Here is a 20,352-nt window from a genome sequence, read left to right as displayed (position 1 = left end):
TAGTTTTTCTAAGAAAATAAATGACTGCAAGGTGTGAACTGTGTATACACACATGTAGAAAAGCAGATGAGATACAGAGGAAGATATGGGATTCTTTTTATATTGACTTTTGCTGGGCTGCTTTGTAAACGACTAATTTAAATGAAGCCTTTGCTATATTACTGCTTAGTTTCCACCTCTTTCAAAGATACCAAACAGATGATGAGTTACATACCCAATGCAACGAGCCCACTGCCAGCACTGGGGCTGAAAATAGGCCCGGGCACCAAAATAAAAGTGGGTCCCATTAGTTAATTAGATAGCTTAAAAAGAGTCCCATGTTTGCAAACTTAGGCAGTTTTGAACTTTTAAAGACAAGGGGGAACATTCATCAAAGCTTGCATCGCCTTTGCACTAAGCAAGATAACTCAAAGTTGACGCAAAACCTAGATGAGATTTTCAAAGCCATGCAGGACCACCTTGCATAGCTCTGCATGGCTTGGTAAATCTAGAGTAACGCAAGGCAGTGCAAGATGCTACCTTGCGTTACTTTGCCCCAGGAAGGCATTCCAAGGGAGGAGTGTGGGTGTTCCCACATGTCTACCCATGGACTCTGGTGCATTCACAGATTACCCATGAGTGGTAGACCTGGGAATGAGTCAAAGTGCTATGCCTACCCAGTGGAGGCGCAAAGACGGGAAATATCATTATTTCTCCTCATTGTTTTCTCTTTCGAAATGTGCTGTATTCTGCAGAATGTCTAGAAAGAGAAAAAAATTCTCCAAGAATTGCTTTTGTGCAGGAAGGTACCCCTCCACAAAAAAACAATCCTGTCTCATTACGAGTTGTGTGGTAAAATGGGATTGCCATTATTATTATTTTTTTTTTTTGCGAAAACCTTTATTGTACATAAAAATCAATACAAACATGGGCCTACAACCACCAGGGCCGGCCGCTAATATGTACATGGTCAACAACATCAAGGCAGCAACAGGCCCCCTGGGGCCCAGCCGAATTAACAAATTACTGAGTGCACCTCAGAGGGTATCAGGATACATAGATTTTAGAAATACAAACAACGAAAAAATAAAATAACACCAAAAAGCAAGGCGGAAACCATCAAAAAGGGGCGTCTAACCACATCCGGGGAACTACACAATACATACTCCACCCTCAGGTGGACAATGAGGATGAGCAAGAGGGAGGTGGGGGCGACGGGAGAGCCACAACCGTCTAGAGATAAAATGTAATAGTCCGGGAACTTCAGGATCAGGGGGACAAGGCGGCATCAGATGTGTCCACGAGGGGGGGCGTGCAGATGTTCCCTCGGTACGCGTTCCACTGACCCCAGATTCTACCCCACGCCCCCGGCTTACCCCGAGACACATACACAGTCTTCTCTCTGCACATGCACCAATCCATGCTCTCCTTCCATACTGACACGGTGGGAGGCCGTCGGGAACCCCAACGCTGTGCGATTTCCCTCTTAGCAATCATGTTCCCAAAGGCCGCCCACCGAGTCTGAGCCGCATTATAGTCATTAGGCTCCCACACGTTCAACAAACATCGGCGAGCCTCGGACAACAAAGCGACCCCAGTGACGCATTCCATGACAGCATGCACCCGGCGCCAATACTCCGCCACCTCACAGCACTCCCAGAGAACATGGAGAAAAGTGGCGCTGAGCCCACAGCCGCGCCTACAGAGCCCGTCTTCAGAAAAACCCATCAAAACTAAACGAGGGCCCGTCACGTAGACACGGTGGAGAATTTTAAGCTGGACAAGACGGAGACGCGCGGGTATGGCCACTTCCTTAGGGGAGGACAGCGCAGACTGCCAATCCTCATCGTCCAGTTCCACACCATCCCCGGTCCACGCCTCCCGAAGGCGCACGAGGAGATCCGCCCGAACGTTTATTAGTTTTTTATAGATAAGGGAAATAGTACTGTCGGGCAAGTGACCGTCGAGTATGCGGTCCTCGAGTGGCGAAGACACAGGGACTGCAGTCCCAGCCCCGAAGGCCGAGAGCAAGGCGTGCCGAACCTGGACGTACCGAAAGAACTCCCGCTCACTCAATTCGTACTCACTCTGCAGCGCAGCAAAGGATTTAACCGCACCCTTCACCCAAAGATCACCTACCCTACTGATGCCAATCGTGTCCCAACGCTCAAAGCCCTTCGTCGTCCAGAGGCTTCCCAATCTTTCAGACGCAAACAAAGGGGTCGCACCCGTCAAACGCTCATTCCAGCCCGTGGCCACATTCGCAGCCCTCCACACGCGCACAGCAATCTTAGTGGGACCGGTTAAGTTCTTCCCCGCCGATCGAGAGTAAAGCGCTCTGTTAAAGTTGCCGCCAGGCAACAAAAATCTATCCATTTCGAAAGCCGGATTCGGACCAGGTGCGTACGTTGCATGGTTAATAGCAGATAGCTGGGAGGCCCAATAGTACCTTCTGATGTCCGGGAGTGCAATGCCCCCGTCATACCAGGGGAGAGTCAGTTTTGCAAGAGCAATACGTGCACGACCATCCCAAACAAGCCTCCTCTGTAAGCTCTCCACCTCCCGGAAGTAGGCCGCCGGAATAATATCAAAGGAGTTCTGAAGTGCGTAAAGGAATCGGGGAAGAGACATCATTTTAAAAAGCGCCGCACGACCGAGGGGAGACAAGGGAAGCTTACGGCAACGGGCCACGTCTAACCTCAATCTCCGAAGTGGAGAGAGGAGATTATGCTCGTAGCGGACCGCCGGGTCCAATGAGACGTACACCCCCAGGTACGTAAAGCCGGAGTGGGACGCCTTAATAGGAAAACGAGAAGGCAAGAGAGGAAAGCCACCGGATATAGCATAGACACAAGATTTGGACCAGTTAATGATCAAACCAGAGTTCTTGCCGAAGGAAGTAAGGATGTCAAAGAGCACATTAAGTGACTGACGTGGTGAGGTGAGGTACAAAAGAATGTCATCCGCGTACAACGAAACTCGATCCTCGAAGCCAGGGGCCCACTGGATCCCTCTTATCGACGGTTCCCAACGAAGCCAAGCAGCGAGCGGTTCCAAAGCCAGAGCAAAGAGCAGGGGAGACAACGGACACCCCTGCCTAGTGCCCCTCCCAAGAACGAAGAGCCGGGAAACCCTCCCATTAACGACAACCTGAGCCAACGGAGCAGCGTATAAGAGTTTAACCCAACTAATAAATCCCGCCCCGAGTCCGAACTTTGCCAGGGCGGCCCAAAGATACGGCCATTCTATCGTATCAAAGGCCATCGTGGCGTCCAAGGAAACCAAGATGGCCGGCTCTGAGAGATATTCCGCCCTTGCAAGTACGCCATGTAGCCGCCGCAAGTTAAGGGCCGTATTCCGGTGCGGGATAAAACCGGATTGGTCCGGATGCACCAGGTCACAGATAACAGTAAGCAGGCGATTAGCAAGAACCTTGGCAAGGATTTTCGGCTCGGCGTTCAACAGAGAAATAGGCCTGTACGAGGTGCAACGGTCCCGAGGCTTACCGTCCTTGGGAATCACGACTATAGTGGCCAAACGTTGGTCAGCAGGGAGAGAACCAAGTTCAAGCGACTCCGAAAACATACGACGGAGAAATGGCGCAATTTTATCCGGTTGCAGTTTGTAAAGTTCAATAGGGAGTCCGTTGGGGCCCATAGCCTTGCCTGAGCGAAGGGAACGAATCGCGGTAGCAATCTCGTCGACCGACAACGGGGCATCTAACTGCTCACGCTCATCCACCGACAGGCAGGGCAAAGCAATATCCTTCAACAAGTGACGGGAGTCAGCCTCATCCCTATCAGACACCGGGGAGTACACAGCACGGAAGTAATCAGCGAAACACTCCACAATCTCACCAGGGTCAGTCACACTCACTCCCTCCGACGTCTGAAGCTCGGGGACCACTCGATTTACTCTCTCCTTCTTATCAAGCCAAGCAATCAATTTACCCGCCTTATCCCCAGCATCATACAGCCTACCCTGCTGTTCCCTATACATTGTCCGAGCAGCCTCCGTAACAAGGGACTTATATTCGAATTGCTTCAGGCTGAGAGCGTGGAGCCCGTCCTGAGTGACAGCCGTCTCCAAGGCAGCCTCCAACCCCGATATCTCAGCCTCCAACGCAACCACCTCCCCGTTCTTAGCTTTCTTGGCCTCCACGATCAGGGATAGGGCGTGTCCTCGGAGAACCGTTTTGAAAGCCTCCCACAAGGACACAGAGGACAAGACGGACCCCTCATTCTCAAGAAAATACTGGTCAAGCGACTTAATGAGACCCTTGCGGATCTTGGGGTCACGCAGGTACCAGGGGTTAATGGGGGCGACCCGCCCGGCGGATCGCATCCCGGTATCGAAGAGGAGCCACAATGGGGAATGATCGGAAATACCCCGGGCCAGGTGCTTAACCTCCCGGACCCGGGTGGTCTGGGCCGCTGGCATAAGAAAGTAATCTAGTCTGGAGAGACTCCCGTGAGCCCCGGAGTGGAATGTGTACTGACTCTGTGTCGGATGTATCAACCTCCAGCAGTCCACTAGGCCAAAAGTGTCCAAGAACCCGCCGAGCCACGGCTGGGCGGCAGAGAGGGCTCTGGGAGGGTAACGATCCAACTCGCCAGAAATCACGGAATTAAAATCCCCACCCACAAGCAAGAGACTATCAGGAAGTTCAAGTAACATACGACCCACATCAGAGAAAGTGGAGGTCTGGAGGCCCGGGGGAACATAGACCGAGACCAATGAAAGAGTCTGACCCTCCCACCGTCCAGTCAAGGACGCATAGCGCCCTCTATCATCAAGAGTAACTTTGTCAATCTCAAGCGGGAGGGAAGATCGCAGCAAGATGCCCACCCCTCTGGATCCAGTGGTGAAGCCAGAATGTGCAACCAGTCGGTAGCCCCCCCTGTTCATGGCATGACATACATTGCCCACCAAGTGCGTCTCTTGAAGAAATACCACATCAGGGGCCAATCGGCGCAAATATTGCAACACCACCCCACGTTTGATACGGTCCCCCAATCCGTTGACGTTCCAAGACATAAGTTTCAACCCGTCCCCCCCATCCCAACACAAGAAGCTGGAGTCCCCGGGCACGCAGCCAGACACCTAAAACTGAAAGGAAACAAACACACCGCCTTGAAAAGAAAAAATACACAACCCAACAACCACTGTCCCCCTCCCACCCCCACGCCATTACAACTCCCCCCACCCTGCACCCCTGCGGACTATACAGCCCCCCCAACTTGCAGTGTGCCTGTCGCCCTAACAATCCCATGCTACAAAAAGACCCTAGAGGAGGAAAGGGACCCGTCCCCGCCCGCATCCAAACAGAACAGTAATAGACAAAATATACAATTGAAGTAGAACCTGGCTGGGCGCAGAAGGAAATGTCAAAGTAGAGGACCAAGAATCATTCCTGCGGAGGCCCTCCGCCCTCAGCACCGCCAGTACGCCCAGATTGTTCGCCCCGGTCCGGCAGGGAGTCTAACCAGTCACTCACAATGTCAGGGCGTTCAAAAAAGATAGTCCGATCTTCATATTCCACACGAAGCCTGGCAGGGAAAAGCATAGAGTATTTAAGTTCCAAATCTCGAAGACGGCGCTTCACCCCCTGAAAGCCCATTCTCTGTTTCTGAACGAGTTGGGTGAAGTCCGGAAAGAAGTTAACGGAGGCATTCTCATAGTTAACTGGGCCGTGCACCCTCGAGGCCTGCAGGATCGCATCCCGGTCTCTGTAATGAAAAAGTTTTGCAATAATAGGCCTCGGGGGAGCTCCTGGTCGAGGCCTACCGCCCGGGACACGATGGGCACGCTCCACGGCGAAGAACTTGCTCAGGCCTGAAGGAGCAAGATGATTGAGGACGAGATCTTCGACCATGAGGTCCACCGGACGATTGTCGAGAGTCTCCGGCACACCTATGACGCGGATATTATTGCGTCGTGCCCGACCTTCGAAATCCTCCAGCCGGCGGGACATCGTGTCGTTCGCCGACTTTAGATCGCCAAGAGTTGCCTGGAGGTCTGATACATCCGTGACAAGAGTGGATGTCCTCAAGTCCAGCGATTGAACCCTCTCGTTAGTCTTAGAGAGATCCGCCCGAATTAACGTAACATCAATGGCAACCGTGTCAATTTTACGGGCCAGAGCCTCGTACTGCAGGGCGATGGTCTCCCTTATGCCGTTGATGGCGCCCATAACGTCTTGCAGCGACAATTCCGTGGGCCACCACCACCAGAGTCCTCCACGGCGGCACTTGCTGGCCCGGGGGATCCTTTGCCCGGGTATAACGATCCATGATGTTACTCTGGACTGGTCCCCCACGGTGGGATGTCTTGGTCCTCCGTTTCTCGGGGTCCCCCTTGCCCGCCATGTTAAGCGATGCTCACCGGAGGGGTCCGCCAGGACCGATAGCAAAGGGGTGCCAGCAGATCAGACACAGACTGTCCGAGAGCCCGCTCGGAAAAGTGGAGAAAAAGGCACAAATCAGTCCAGTACAAAGGCCGGAGGACGCCCCAGCCGCGCGAAGTAGCTCCTCAATCGGCCATGCAGAAGTACAAAAGCGAAACTGAAAGTGGGGGCGCGGTCATTGGCAAGGCGCCGATGCCGTTCTTGTTCAACTACTCCCCGGCCCCACAGTTCACCAAAGCACCGGGCAAAGCTTCCAGGTGGGCCTCCAAAATGCAAGACGCTATATTTCAGGTCTCCCAGGTCCGATTTACGTTCTGAAAAGAGTTATGGATTCAGCCAAGGTTCATCTTCCAGAATCCGTTCACAAATCCAGGATAATGTCAGGATAAGTTGCGAGGAGCGGCAAGGGTCCGGGGAGCCCTGTGCCTACGCGTCCATCTTGGTTGCGCGCTAGGCTCCTCCTCTGAGGATTGCCATTATTGATACTTCAGGATATGGTAGTTACTAAGTGCAAGAGTGGGTCTTTGATTTCCAACACCTGCGTAAATGTTTTGTGCAAAGGTCGGAATTGCAAGTTGGATGGTATTTACCACATCCGGTATTTAACAGCTGCATTACATTTCATACCTTTAGTTAAATTTTAGCTGGTCGAAGCTGCCAGAATTTAACAAGAAAAAAGTGTATGGGATTTACTGTACCATGCAGATTTATGAGCATGTAAACACCAAAATCCACAAAATATTCCAATAACATCTGAAATTGGTGCTTCTGAATCGATTTCCGCACATTTTTCACTCATTCCAAAGACTTCTCTCAAGATAGATTTGGCCTGCTTTTCACTGCCAAAAGGTATATGGAAAAAACACAAAGGTGCAGGTTTTCCTACAAGACACATAATTCCAATTCTTACAATAATGATTTGATCACCACACATTAAAGAAAAAGAAACAGTTCCAACAAGTAAAATCGTTGCAAATTTCTTTTATTCTATAACTTTTCTTTTCTTCACAGGTAGCCAACGTGTTTCGTCCTATTTAAGGGCTTCTTCAGGGCTCATCAAATGTCCGTTCTATTGTATGAGTGATCCCTTCTCTCAGGTTGAGCAGACCTTGCAATAATCCTGTCTCCCTACGGTATTGAGATCCTTGTTCAAAAGACGCACTTGTCACTCTATATTTGTTTCAGATTTTTTGGGATAAATAGCAGCACCATTAGCTGTACATCTTTACTTAAAAATTCTTAGTCGTATCGGTATTGCAGGTCAAATCCTTTACACGACGTATGGTCATATTAAACCAGGGTTAGACTAGGTCCAGAAGTGCTCCTCTGTGGTTTCCTCTTTCTTTGTATCTCATTGATTATATAGTTAGCCTGGGGCAAGGGTCCCACCATGGGTGGTCAGCCCCTCCGGACCTAGTCAGAGTCATGATTTAATATGACCATACATCATCCAAAGGATTTGACCTGCTATACCGATACGACTGAGAATTTTTAAGTAAAGATGTAAAGGGGCGATATAGATGTTAAACAATGCAGTGCTGAGTGCAGACCCTCTGGTACCCCTGATGTGACAGGTTTTTTTGAGGAAAAAAGGTTTCTAACATAACTGTCTGTCTGCGATCTGAGAGGAAGGATTTAACCCGGGCCAGCATCCTGTGGGAAATCCCACAAAGATTAAGTTGTTGCAGCAGAATATCATGAGAGATGGTATCAAATGCAGCTGATAGGTCTAATAGAATTAGCAGTACATTTTTCTCTGCGTCAAGTGCTAAAAACTCCCCAGAGCCAGTTGTTGACGCGTTTCGAACCTCTCATTGCTTTTGAGTACTCCTCAGGACCTTGACTGCTTAATTATTCTTCTTACTGTGGTATAACCTAGTGAATTCTCGCCTTCAGTTTTTGGTTAGTACTTGATCAAGTGTGACTTGGTTCTTTTTTCTGTGAGCACAGCTTGTTGTTCAGATTATTGTCTCCATTATTTATCATTTCTCAATTTCTTGTTTTCCTCTGTACTGACACTTTTTGAATTGGATACATCCTATATTTGGCATCAAGCAAATACAGTCCAAAATGGATTTGCTCAATTTTGCCATAGTGTACATCTGTAAGTAACACAGTCTCTAGAATGCATGAACGCTTATACAATAGGTTAATAGTTACCATAGATGCATCTTAGATTTACCTGGTCCAATGCCCACTTTAATGATGTCTGCTCCGGCAAGAATCAGTTCTTCTACCATCTCTCCAGTCACCACATTACCTGCCTGAGAGGATGACAAAGGCTTGCAATAAATAAGGATAAAGGCATGCATTTCACAATACTATAGTTGTCTAGGACAACAAACATGTGAAATCACATGATAGCAGACTTTTGCGTAAGCTCAACAGAAATATTTACCATTTATGGAAATAAACAGAACATCTTTATTCATTTCTTCAGCCAATTTAGCAAAATTGTCTCCTACTGACTGCACACGAGCAATCTGAGATATACTATGAAATCACACACTTACTGCTTAAGTCCCGAGCTCAATGCAAGGCCAGGAAGGATGGGAATAAATATCAATTAAAATCCTGGTGCAACTGTTTAGCAAATGAGCAACTATTGAGAGATTTTAACATTTAAGTTGATCATGGATACAAGAGGCTAACACCAAGTACCAGCCAATTCGACAGCAAGCACAATAGGTCTGGAGAAAGAAACAGTGCAAGGATTTTCAGTGCCTTAGGCAAAGTAGCACTTTGCTTCTGGAGGGCACACTGCCCCCTAAAGTTTTGTTTTTTCTTTTAATTTGGGGCCACCTAGCAGTAGCACCAAAACATGCTACTTAGCCTTGCCTTATGGAAGCACCAGCCCTGTTTTGAAGCAGTCAACACATAAGGCAGATTAATCAAAACTTTAACCTGGGGCATAAAAAGGGTTGCAAACCAGCACAAAGTGTTGATTTTGGATTTAGTTTCCTGTGCAAAACATGTTTCCATTGGGAAGTTGCCTAAAAGTAACACAAAGTAGTGTAATGCACTACTTTGCACTAATTTGTATCAAGGGTGGTATGCACTGATGTGGACTGCAAGGAGTGCCCTCAGGATCCTTTTGTTCTCGGGGAGGCCCACTTCAGGTCTGGCCCAGTCGTGCCTCTTCAACTGGGAGTGCATGCAGAGGGATGAGGAAGGTGCTGCTTCCGGGTAAATTTTCACATTACCCATATAACTGGGATAGCCCTATTTTGGTGCAGCACTCAATCACCAGTCTGTAGTAGAAATCTAAGTGTGGAAGACCTCTCTGTTTGTGTGCGCTCAACCTACTGTGCCCTGGATTTTGCACAAAGCATCAGGGTAAGTATCCCCCAGGAAACTCATACAAAGCTGTACTATGTGTTGAGAGGTCACGCAGGCTTGCCTGAAAAGGACACTGGAGGATGCTTGGTGTATGCTGGTCCAGAAACGATATGTCATGACTAGTCAGGTACCATTACCAGGACTGCAAATAAAGCAGTCAAGTGTGATTGCTCATAAACATCTCAGCATGCGTAGTGCAGTTGGGTAAATAACTAGGACTAGCTGCCACTGTCATGCATGATACTTGGAATCCAGAATCAAGAAGGATGCCTTTCACTACCCCAATGTTTTTTGCAAAAACAATAGGTCTAGGTATTTTATAAGTGACAGTGCTTCTCCACTTATTTACTAGTTGGTGTTTGTGAGAATAGATGCGGGGATCTATGTGAGAGAGAGTCATCATTTGGATGGATGAATGAGTGCATGAACAGAAGGATGAGGGTGTGACCTACTGTAAGGATAATTAAAGGGTGAGTGAGTGGGTGAATGGATAAAAGGGTAAGTGCATTTGTAAATGCTTTAAATAGTGAGTGCATGGGTGGATGGCTGAATAAAAGGGTGAGTGAAAGAAAAAATGAGTAGGTGAAAGTATGGAAGGATGCAGCCCCTTTAGGGCAACACGTGAAACAGTCACTGCATCTAACAGTCTCCTTGGGGAGAGTAAGGTAATGCTTCACAATAATTCAGTTATATTAAGTATAGATTTGAGTAGGGAGCTCTTGTCTATTTTTTGTGGTGTTGAAATTATGGGGAGGTGGGAAGATTGGTCAAAATAAATGAGTACTGAAAAGAGAACAAGCAGGCTACTGCCTACTGCTACATGCAAAGCGTGCTACTTACAATTGGAGGCACAGAGCATTTGCTTGAATAGACATTTCCCTTTTAGTAAATGTAGGAAAGGGCCCCTTTTTGACATGGTCACCCACACATTTTGCCTTGTATTTGATGCAATTTTGACAGAAGTGCACTGGGTTTCTTCTATCTAGGTCCCCAGTGGTAGATCTCTTTCCTTAAAACTGTACAATTGTTCCCCAATTGGCAATACCTTTAGTGTCCCTGTAAGTTCCTAATAGATGGTACCCCTGGTACCCAGGGTCTGGGTACTAAAGAAGGTCCCTTAGGGCTGCGGCATGTATTGTGCCACTCTAGGGGGGACCTCACCACATGCGTGCAAAATGCCACTGCAGGCTGCGTGAGATGGTGCAGACAAAAGTGGAAACACGACATGGCTCACTTCCTGCAGACATTGCATGCAATATATGTAAGTCACCCCTACAGCAGGCCATACAGTCCTTACATAGGGTGCATTATATTACATGTGTGGACATATCTGCACAAGCAGATATGTCCCTGTGATGTGTAAGTTGATTCATAGTCATTGCAAGTGAGCAGGGAAGTCATCTTAAGGATATGTACTGGGCACTGGTGAATACAAGTTCTCTAGCTACATATGGCTTCACTGAAACCAAGGATGTTTGTTATCAAACATCTTATATTAATAAACCAACACTGATTCTAGTGATGGATTTATAAATACGTGCACCCAGAGGGTACCTTAGAGGTACCTGCTGAAACCTACTAGTTCACTAGTGTGCTGGCTGACTGCTACGGTCCACCTGCCACCACAGACGTGCTTCTGACCCCCTAGGAGGTTAACACCCCCGCTATCAAATGTCAGGAACAATGCCTGCTCTGGCAAGAGGTGTTTACACGTCCTCCAAAGAGGATGGCTAGCAATCAGCATACCAAGGCCTTTGATATACCCACCCTGACATCCCCCAGACTTGGGAGATGCCACTCCCTACCCGAGGCCCTTTTGGCACCAAGACAACCGGGAAATCAGTATACGAAGTAGGCGTGGAGCACACCCAGGTCATTCACACCCCTAAGGTGAGCTGCTTGGAATGCCCTTCTCTGGGAAAATTCCACCATCTTGGTAATGACAGAATTTAGGAAACTGGAACAGGGTTATGCCCACTTCCCAGAGGAAGTGGTCATATAGGGGGCGTAGTGACCCCAAGGATAGGTTGTCCATTCCATTAGCTACTACTCTTCACTCCCCTAACATCCCTAAATTTAGAATTTAGAGGTCTCCCTGAATCCAAAACTTCATGTTCCACTGACTACAATGAAGAAGAGGATACTGAAGAGCCGATAACTGCAAGAACAGAAGACTACTGTGGACTTTGGCGCCAAACCCTGCCTGCCACACAGAACCTTGACAATTGCAAAGACCCAACTCGTTCTGCAGCTGTGCATCCTCCACAAGCCCAGAAGGATTGTCAGCACTTCGGCAAGCAACCAGCATCTCCCTTAGAGTAGAGGAGCTACTAGTCCGCACCCTGCAGACAGCAACTGTGATGCCCGTTTTAAAGAAGCTGTTGTCCACTGAGTCCATCGAGCAGTAGTCCCCCAGGAAAAGCTGAGCACACCCAAGGAGCTCAGTTCCATCCTACTGCCAAGCCTGAAGATGCCAATACCTCCACGAGCCCTCCTGCACCAATACGTGGGGTACCAGACCCTTGCTGCAACCAAACATTGTTGGAAGTCCAGTTCGGACTCTCATGACATCATCAACGGCCAGCCAACGAGGGATATCAGCACCGCAGAGACCAGCCCAGCTGTCATGTTTTTGTCTCTCTTGCTGGCCCTGACTGACGACATTGAGACCCTTCTCGCACAAGTGCCAGCCAACTACAATAACCCCTGCAACAAGCCACCCGGCCTGGGCCTAAGGATCGACAGCTCCCCCAAGCTCTCAGGACCCTCATGATCTGGAAACCCCAATGGGAGATCCCAGTTTTGTCCCTAAGTCCCTCTTTGCAACTATTTTCATGTGTCCTCCCTCCTTTCTACCACATAGTCAGCAAGGCTACCAACCTGTCCAGCAATCTGCTGGTGGAACTTTGAACCTTGTCCCTCTACCACCTTAACGACCGAAAGGGGTCCCATGGAAAAGTATTTCAAGTATATGTCTGCTGTGAATGTTCTTTCTCCCACAGGAAAGCATTGCGTGTAAAAACGCACTGTTGGTTAATATTGCTAAAACTGTAAAAAGTCTATTACAAAATCTTATTTACCTGATTAGGAAGTTCTTGGGTTCAAAATATATATAAAAATTCCTGTTATTTTTCTAAATTATTGTGGATCTCTTTTTTGAGCGTGTGCCTCATTTATTGACTCAGTGTGTGCAAACAATGTATAACACTCCTCTCTGATAAGCCTAATGCTGCTCGACTACACTACCTTAGATAGAGCACCTTGAGATTGCTAGAGCAAGCCCCTGTCCACTCATGAGGCATACCTGAACTCTTTACACAGCATGCCTCTTTATTTTATACGATATAAAGAGTCAGGTTCCTTCAGTAAGGAATACTACTCTTAGAAACCTTACAACCTAGCAGAGGGGATGTGTTTATAGTCTAACCCACAAGACAATATATTCTGGAAAAGAGAGTACAAATAACATTGGGTAATATGTGGAAAATGACTTCAAAGTCATTCAACTCTCCCACCTTAATAACGGGCAGATTTATCAATATTTCACGCAAGGCAGCAAGACATCGTGCTGCGCTGTGCTGCGTGAAATGGAGAGGGCAGTAATGCAACATATTCTACATGTCCTCTCCTTGCGCTGGTGAACGTTTGGCTGCCTAGCGCCAACACAGGCACTCTTGCGTCATGGTGCAAGGGAGCCTGCGTTGTACTTGTATGATTTATTGCCACTGAATAATGTGTGTCTGTGTGTGTGTGCGTGTGTGTGTGTGTGTGTGATGATGAGCACTGTGACACCCTACATTGGGATGAGAAGCACAATAAAAGACTTACATTTAAATTGTCACTTGTGTAATTACTCATGCAAACAGATAGATAAATCAGACATCCTTACAGTGCGTGCATTTCACTTATGTAGAGGGGTTGAACAAAATCGAAAACCTACCTCGAAATTATAGTTTCTCTTTAGTACTTGTGAAATGATCACAAGTTGTATTCCTTTGTTTTCCCCCCTTGCATTGGCACCTACGGCCCATTTTAGAAAGATGTCATGGGGTGCAGCTCAGCACCCAAAATTGCTGCGCTGCATTGTGTGATAGAGCAGGAAAGCACCATATCTACTGAGATATGGCACTGTCCTGCTCTCTCCACAGCACCGACGCATAGTTGGGCAGCCGAGCGCCACACAGGCACACACAGACACAAACACAGACAAACACACACCATTGCATAATAGTGCAAGGGTGTATGTATGATGTCTAGCATAGGTTTTGGACTGGAAGATTATCCTTCCAGTACAAAATAATATGCCTAGATAAACTTTACCAACACTTTTCTTACTTCAGATGTGTGCTGTACAATGCATCACACATGCAGAGGTGGAAATGTTAGGTGAAATTAGAGCATTTCTCCTTTTAACACCTGCTTCAAAGTGGCATAAATTTTGGCGCAAAATCTTGTCAACTATTGTTCGTAGATACGGTTTTGCATCAAAAACCATTGGTGGCTGCATGGGGACGCCCATGTACCACACATGGAATGCTCCCTCAATGCAAAGTAATGCAAAGCAGTGCTTTGTGCTGTTTTGGGTTACCTTCAGGCAACTTTTCAGAAAGTAAATTTAAAATAAAAATCTTTTTGCATTGGTTTGTACTGCTTTTGTAACACAACCTCAACACAAAATCTTGTAAATTGGGCCTAGGTGTTAGGCTCCAGATAGATCCCAGTTAGAATGAAGCTTGAAGAAAAGGAGGGATGATGTCCCTTTAAATCAGACCTTTCTTTTGTGCTGAGCCAGAAGTAAAAATAAGAATGCCTCCTCTCTGCCTGCAGGTTGATGCTCCAAACAGTTCTTAATTTGAGCCGGAAATTCCCGGTGCTCAGCACTGGCACTTAATTGGTTTCAGGTGCTCGGCACCAGCACTTAAGTGTCAACACCGCACTTATGACAGTCTGTCACATGGTGGCGCTGCTCACCTAATTTAGAGATGAGCAGAACAACGGTTGTCTATGAATACAATATATATTAAAAATTGCTAATTCCTGAGTCTCCAGCCATTCCTTTCGCTCTGGGGACCTGGAATAATCTGAACTGTCGCACTTGCATGGCGAGAGAGATGGTTAGTAGTTGTTTTGGCAGAAATCACAGGGGTGATGGGTGGTACAAGCTGCAGTGGCCTCCTGGTCAGGACCCTTGTACTTATTATTTTACAAATTAAGCACTGGCTCCAAATGTAAAGAAAAAACCGTGTGCGCGCTGCTAAATGTTCCCAGTGCTGGCAAATTACACTGTGACAAATTCAGCAAATTTAATCTGGGCCAGCCTGGATCCGGCTCAATAATAGCTGTCGGATCCAAGATCTGACCAGATCCCACTCATTTCCTGCACTGAATACCACACAGTGCAATCTGGGGGAAGCAAATAAGGGGGTGGTGCAGAAGATATATACAGACATAAAACTACCCCTTAAATAAACAGTGAGTGAAACACAGCCTAGCTAAATGCAGGACTCCTACATGTACTACTATAATCACTCATTCCATCATTTAACCAAAGCACGCATGCTTATCCCACGAAAAGCACCAGTCATGGTGTTCCCTGTTCTTGGAGGAAGAGCTGGAGGCCTCTGTGCTCCAGCTCACTGGTCATGTGCAGAAATGGAACAGGGCAAGGCAGCTATGGAAATAGACAGCAAAGTATTTTGTCTATTTCTAGTGGCCCCTGTTCCTCCAAGTCTGCTTCTCCACCACCATTTTCGAATGTCAACATATGGTATACGTAACCGGAAAAAACCAACCCTACAGCTTTCTCCTATGCTCACCGTCATTGTTTCCAGCATTTTCTTTTATATTTTGTGAAATATACATTTACTTAAAAGCATATAATTTTTTTGGTGATTTGTTCAGTTTCCCAGGCACTTCTAAAATGCAGTGGTGGCCTGCTTGGCTGGCGGGACGGGGGCAGGCGTGGAGGGGGGGTGTGTCACGCAGTACACAATATAAAAATAAATAATTAAATAATCTTACCTTGCCGCTGGGTCCCACGTCTCTGCTCCTGCTTTCTTCGTTGAACTCGGGGAACAGGAAGCATAGCCAGGTAAGCACTCAAGCTCTGCTGACCGATCACAATCCTGCAATGCAGAGTTGTGATTGGTCTGAGCATCCTGGTTCAATGCTCAGCCAGGTAATGGGGGCCTGGGTATGTTCTCCATGCAGGCTGTAATTCATCCTGCATGGAGAACGGGGAAAGTGCGCATGAATGGTTCGGGCAGCCCGATAAGACCAGCCAAAGAGTCATGTGCACTTAGGAGTGAGCAAACCACTCCTCCCCTGCCCTGCTCTGCTCTGCCCGCAAAGGAGCACATGCATAAAATGATAATAACTCAAAGTGAGTATCATTTTATGTTTTTACTTCGCACTGCTTAAAAGCAGTGGGGCGACGCTCCTCCGCCATAGCGGAGGAGCCGCCATTGTAAATGTTTGGGTGAAAGATTTAGCTAAGAGGCAGGACTAAGGACTCATCAGTTACAATGCATGAAAACAATACAAGAAGCAAGCGTCAAGACATCGTAATCAGCGCCTCTAGTCGCGAATCAAGCAATGCGGACTCCATCCATCTGTTCTACTGCATGTCTGACTACACCCTTGAATAAGGGCACATTAGGGATTAATCACACGCCACCACTCTGCATGCCTGCACAAGACTGTTAATCTCTGCTCCGGTTCTAACGGCCAAAACAGTATTTTAGAGCTCTACTGCCACCCAGTGGATATTTAAATAAAGTCTTAGATATCTTTTGATGGGATTAATTTCGAATGATATCTTTTTTCAATGCATAATTCGGAGAGGTGGTTGCCCTGGCGTGCACACACAGTAATTTTTTGTGTCGGGACTTATTTATCATGATCATACTTCGGCTCAGAGTAAGACAGAGAAAGGTAGAAAAGGCAGAAAGAAACAGGAAGAGAAAGATAGGAAAACAGTGGCAAGAGGAGAAAGCAGAGAAAATGAATCTCCAAGGGCCATATTTAGTAACATGTTGCGTCATGGTTGTTCCACTTTTGTGGTATAGCCACAACACACAATGGGACGGATTTACAAGTCTCTTGCGGCACTTTTGCGTCATTTTTGACATGGGAAAAATGACGTTAAAGTGCCGCAAGGGGCTTGTAAATCTGCCCCAATGCAATTAGATATTTAAAAGACACGCACGGGGCGATATGCGCTGGATTGCGTGGTTTAGTCAAGAAAGGTGACGCAACACAGCGCCTTGTGTTACATTTTATTCTGGGAATTTTCTGTGCACCGAAACAATTCTACTGGTAACTCAGTCACCCTTACACCGTGGCGAGCTATTACTTTTTATAGCCGATACAATTCATCTATTCATATTATGGGCCATATTATTAAGAACGGTGATAAAGGGCTTGATAATATGCCCTAGAGAATTCCAATAGAAGCCCAGGTTCTGGTGTGAAGGACCACAAACCTGGGCGATAATGTTATGAATGCAGAATACAATGTACCATGATCTCGAAGTGTTACTCTTTTTTATACTTAACAACTGTATTTATATTTATATACATGAACATTGAATGTTTTCATTTTTCACAAACAGGGGGATCTACGGAAAGTGATTTTTTTTAAATGTATTTACTTTACATTAGTTCATTTCGGTTGTCCTAGATCAAGTTAATGTACTTCCCACAAAGAGAAAGTGGAAAAGAAAGGATTATATCATTTATTATATTTTTGGCTTGGCTCTATGTTGTTGAGTGTCTTCGGGGCATATTATCAAGGTGGCGCTATGAAATTATGCGTCCGTTTTCGGCCGAAAAGCGGCGATAATTTCATTGCCTTATCAGCAAAAACACGCTATTGCGTGTTTTGCTGACTTAGCGCCCGTTTCCAGCACGCCTAACTTTACATCGCTAATGAGATGCAAAGTAGGAGTGGCTGTGAAACCAACCAGGGAAAATATCGCGAAGGCAGCTTCACGATATTAACAAGGAAGGGTAGCGATTTTTTAAATCGCGTTAAGTATGCCTTAACGCAGAAATGTTACATTTGTTAAATTCCTGACTAAGGCATATTTAACATGGGGGGTGGATTCTGTGGCTAAGACCACAGGCCCTATCATCTAGGATATCGCTGTTTTAAGCCAATGCAAAACGGCGATATCCACACTATCTCTGGAATTTTTATCGCCTCTGCGATGCGTGTTGTTGATAACGTGCTAACCAGGCAATAAATTCCAGAGATAGCCGGAGATAAATATGCAAGCGCTAAGCGCGCTTTGCGATATTTATCGCCGGCCCTTGTTAATATGCCCCTTCATTTGTTTCGGACTTATCTTTAGTATGGCCAAAATGTGTCAGCTGCTCTGAGGGATTGTAGTAATGATGGGCCTTCCTCAGCACTGTGGTCATTTAAACCTTGAGAAGTATTACAGCTTTACGTTTAGTGAGTGGGGGTGAATTACACAAGCTCATTTACTGATTTTGTTTTGTGTCTGGGGCAGATCTTGTGCAGATTATTTAAGCTAAAGTGGTTGAAAGTGGCTTCATTTCTTCTTCCTGTACTTGCCCCTAAAGTATGGTTAAGTGTTGATGTTCATAATTGTAAGTTGGTGTATGACTTGCATATTTCATTCTGCTTACCAAACTGCAGTGGTGGTTGTTGATGTAATCAGTCTTATAATACACCATATGCCACCTTTGCACTGTGATGCCCTGATTCAAGGAGGAAGGGGGTTCACGTGAGGCACCTGGACAAATTGGGGGGCATGTTTAACAAGCCCCATAAGCCACCGGAGCTTCACTTTTTTTGACGCAGCGGTGGCATAGCGCCTTATCCGATTTTTACAAGGTGGGGCTAAGCCACTTAAGGTGGCTTAACACAACCTTGTAAATATGCCTTTTCCGTTGCAGTCCTCTGAGGCAAAGGAGCGTGCAATTTGTGTTGCTGTGGGCGTTCCACCGCACCACCCATTGCTTTTTGGTGCTGTCCCATATATACAAGGCTGAGGCAGTGCCAAAAACAGCGCCATTCACATGGCGGCAGGCTGCTTGCACTGGCGCTAGGCTGCTTTTTTTTGCACCAGCACTAGGAGAAACGCAGGGGTGTGCTGTATTCTTGTGAATATGGCGCATCCCTGAGTTTTAAAATTGTCAGAGCGAGGCGCTGCTGAATTTGGTGCCGCTGCTCGCTCTGAAATTTGTTTGTGAATATGCCCCAGGGCTTGGGCAGCATTGAGAGCAACTGGACATAATGCGAAGACATAGGACTTTGTATGATTGGCTCCCCCAAGCTAAGCCTCTCCATTAAGGACAGTCAACCAATTAGAGGCAACTGCGAGTGTGGCTAGCTCCACTGCAGTCTCTCTATACTCTCCCTTATATATTGAGTGTGACTATGAGATGTCACCTGGACATCCCAGTGCCAGTGTGTGAGGACTCATTGGCTTTACAGTGCCAAGCCTCACCTCAGTACAGTACTTGTTAACTGATGATTAATGATTGCCATGGGCTTGGGCTCATCAGCACTTGCCACTAATCAGCAGCAAGAGTGTCCTGGCTCCAGAAATAAGTCTGGCATAAATAAGTACTTCCTCTAGCCACCAGGCCTTTTATATAACTTGATAAAAGTCCTTTACTGACTAGTTGCATCATTACCACCCAAAGACAGGATATGGATCAGCGGATAGTTGTTTATTCTACTTGAGAAAACCAAAAGAAATTCCCTTTGGAAAATGGACATCTGCAACATTGCTGGAAAACTCTTAAACAATATTCCTTTAGCATTAAGAAATCTATAGGCCATTTAGATGTCTAAAAATGATATTTCTTTCCTCTGTTACCCAACACAACCAGGCTCACAAGTGTATGTGGCTTTTCCAACCACTAAGGAACCACCTGAGGTGTCAGTGTGCCCCTAAAAACAAATTAACACATTATAACATTAATGTGATTCATTCTCTCTCTCTTCCTCTTTTGTTATCCCTGTCTCTGCATTTCAGCTGAAGTGAATATGAGCAATGGGCAGGACGGACCTCAAGACCTGGCTCTTCGACTGATCCGGAGCCGCTCTACCACCCCTTCCCCATCAACGCCTTGAGACCCTCACGGGTGAGTAGCGCGCTATACAAACCCCTGATTGATTGAGTGATTGATTGAATGGTACTCAAAAGATGAGGGACAATCTGGGTTAAATATTCACAACCTAGTCACACCACTGCTGAATATGCAGAGGTGTGCTGGCAGCTTTCTGACACCTATTATCATCTTGGGTTTGTTATAGGTAACTATACCTACTGCTATTACGTTTTTGACTATGGGGATTACTTGTCCCATTTTGCTCTTCTAACTTCCCACTTTAGATCAGTGCTCTTGTTTACACTACAAAAGAGCCACCCTGCATTGCTCGAGCGCCCCCACAAGCGTTTAATAAATTTGAACTTGGGCTTCCATCTTAATGCTGAATCTAACTCTTGCATTTTTGAGCTCATGGGATTGATGATAAAATCAGGCCTAGTGTACCCCTACCCAAGGTACTGCCAGATGTGATAATAGTGGGCCATTCAAAAATGCAAAAGCAATCCCATCTCCCTGTGTGATACCGCCCCAGCTGAGCC

The 20,352-nt window shown here is 46.7% G+C and overlaps 1 protein-coding gene across 1 annotated transcript in view; it reads right to left on the bottom strand.

Annotated features, from left to right (window-relative positions):
* Positions 1–20,352, bottom strand: part of GMPR (guanosine monophosphate reductase) — a 337,850-nt gene that overhangs the window by 109,613 nt on the left and 207,885 nt on the right. Inside the window, exon 5 of the mRNA XM_085607036.1 lies at positions 8,568–8,649. Within this exon, the coding sequence (XP_085463162.1) occupies positions 8,568–8,649 (82 nt within the window). The remainder of the gene's footprint in view (positions 1–8,567; positions 8,650–20,352) is intronic.

The sequence above is a fragment of the Triturus cristatus genome, chromosome 5_2, assembly GCF_964204655.1.
Source record: "Triturus cristatus chromosome 5_2, aTriCri1.1, whole genome shotgun sequence".
NCBI lineage: Eukaryota > Metazoa > Chordata > Amphibia > Caudata > Salamandridae > Triturus > Triturus cristatus.
The sequence above is the reverse complement of the archived record's forward strand: the minus strand, read 5'-3'. Positions and strand labels throughout refer to the sequence as shown.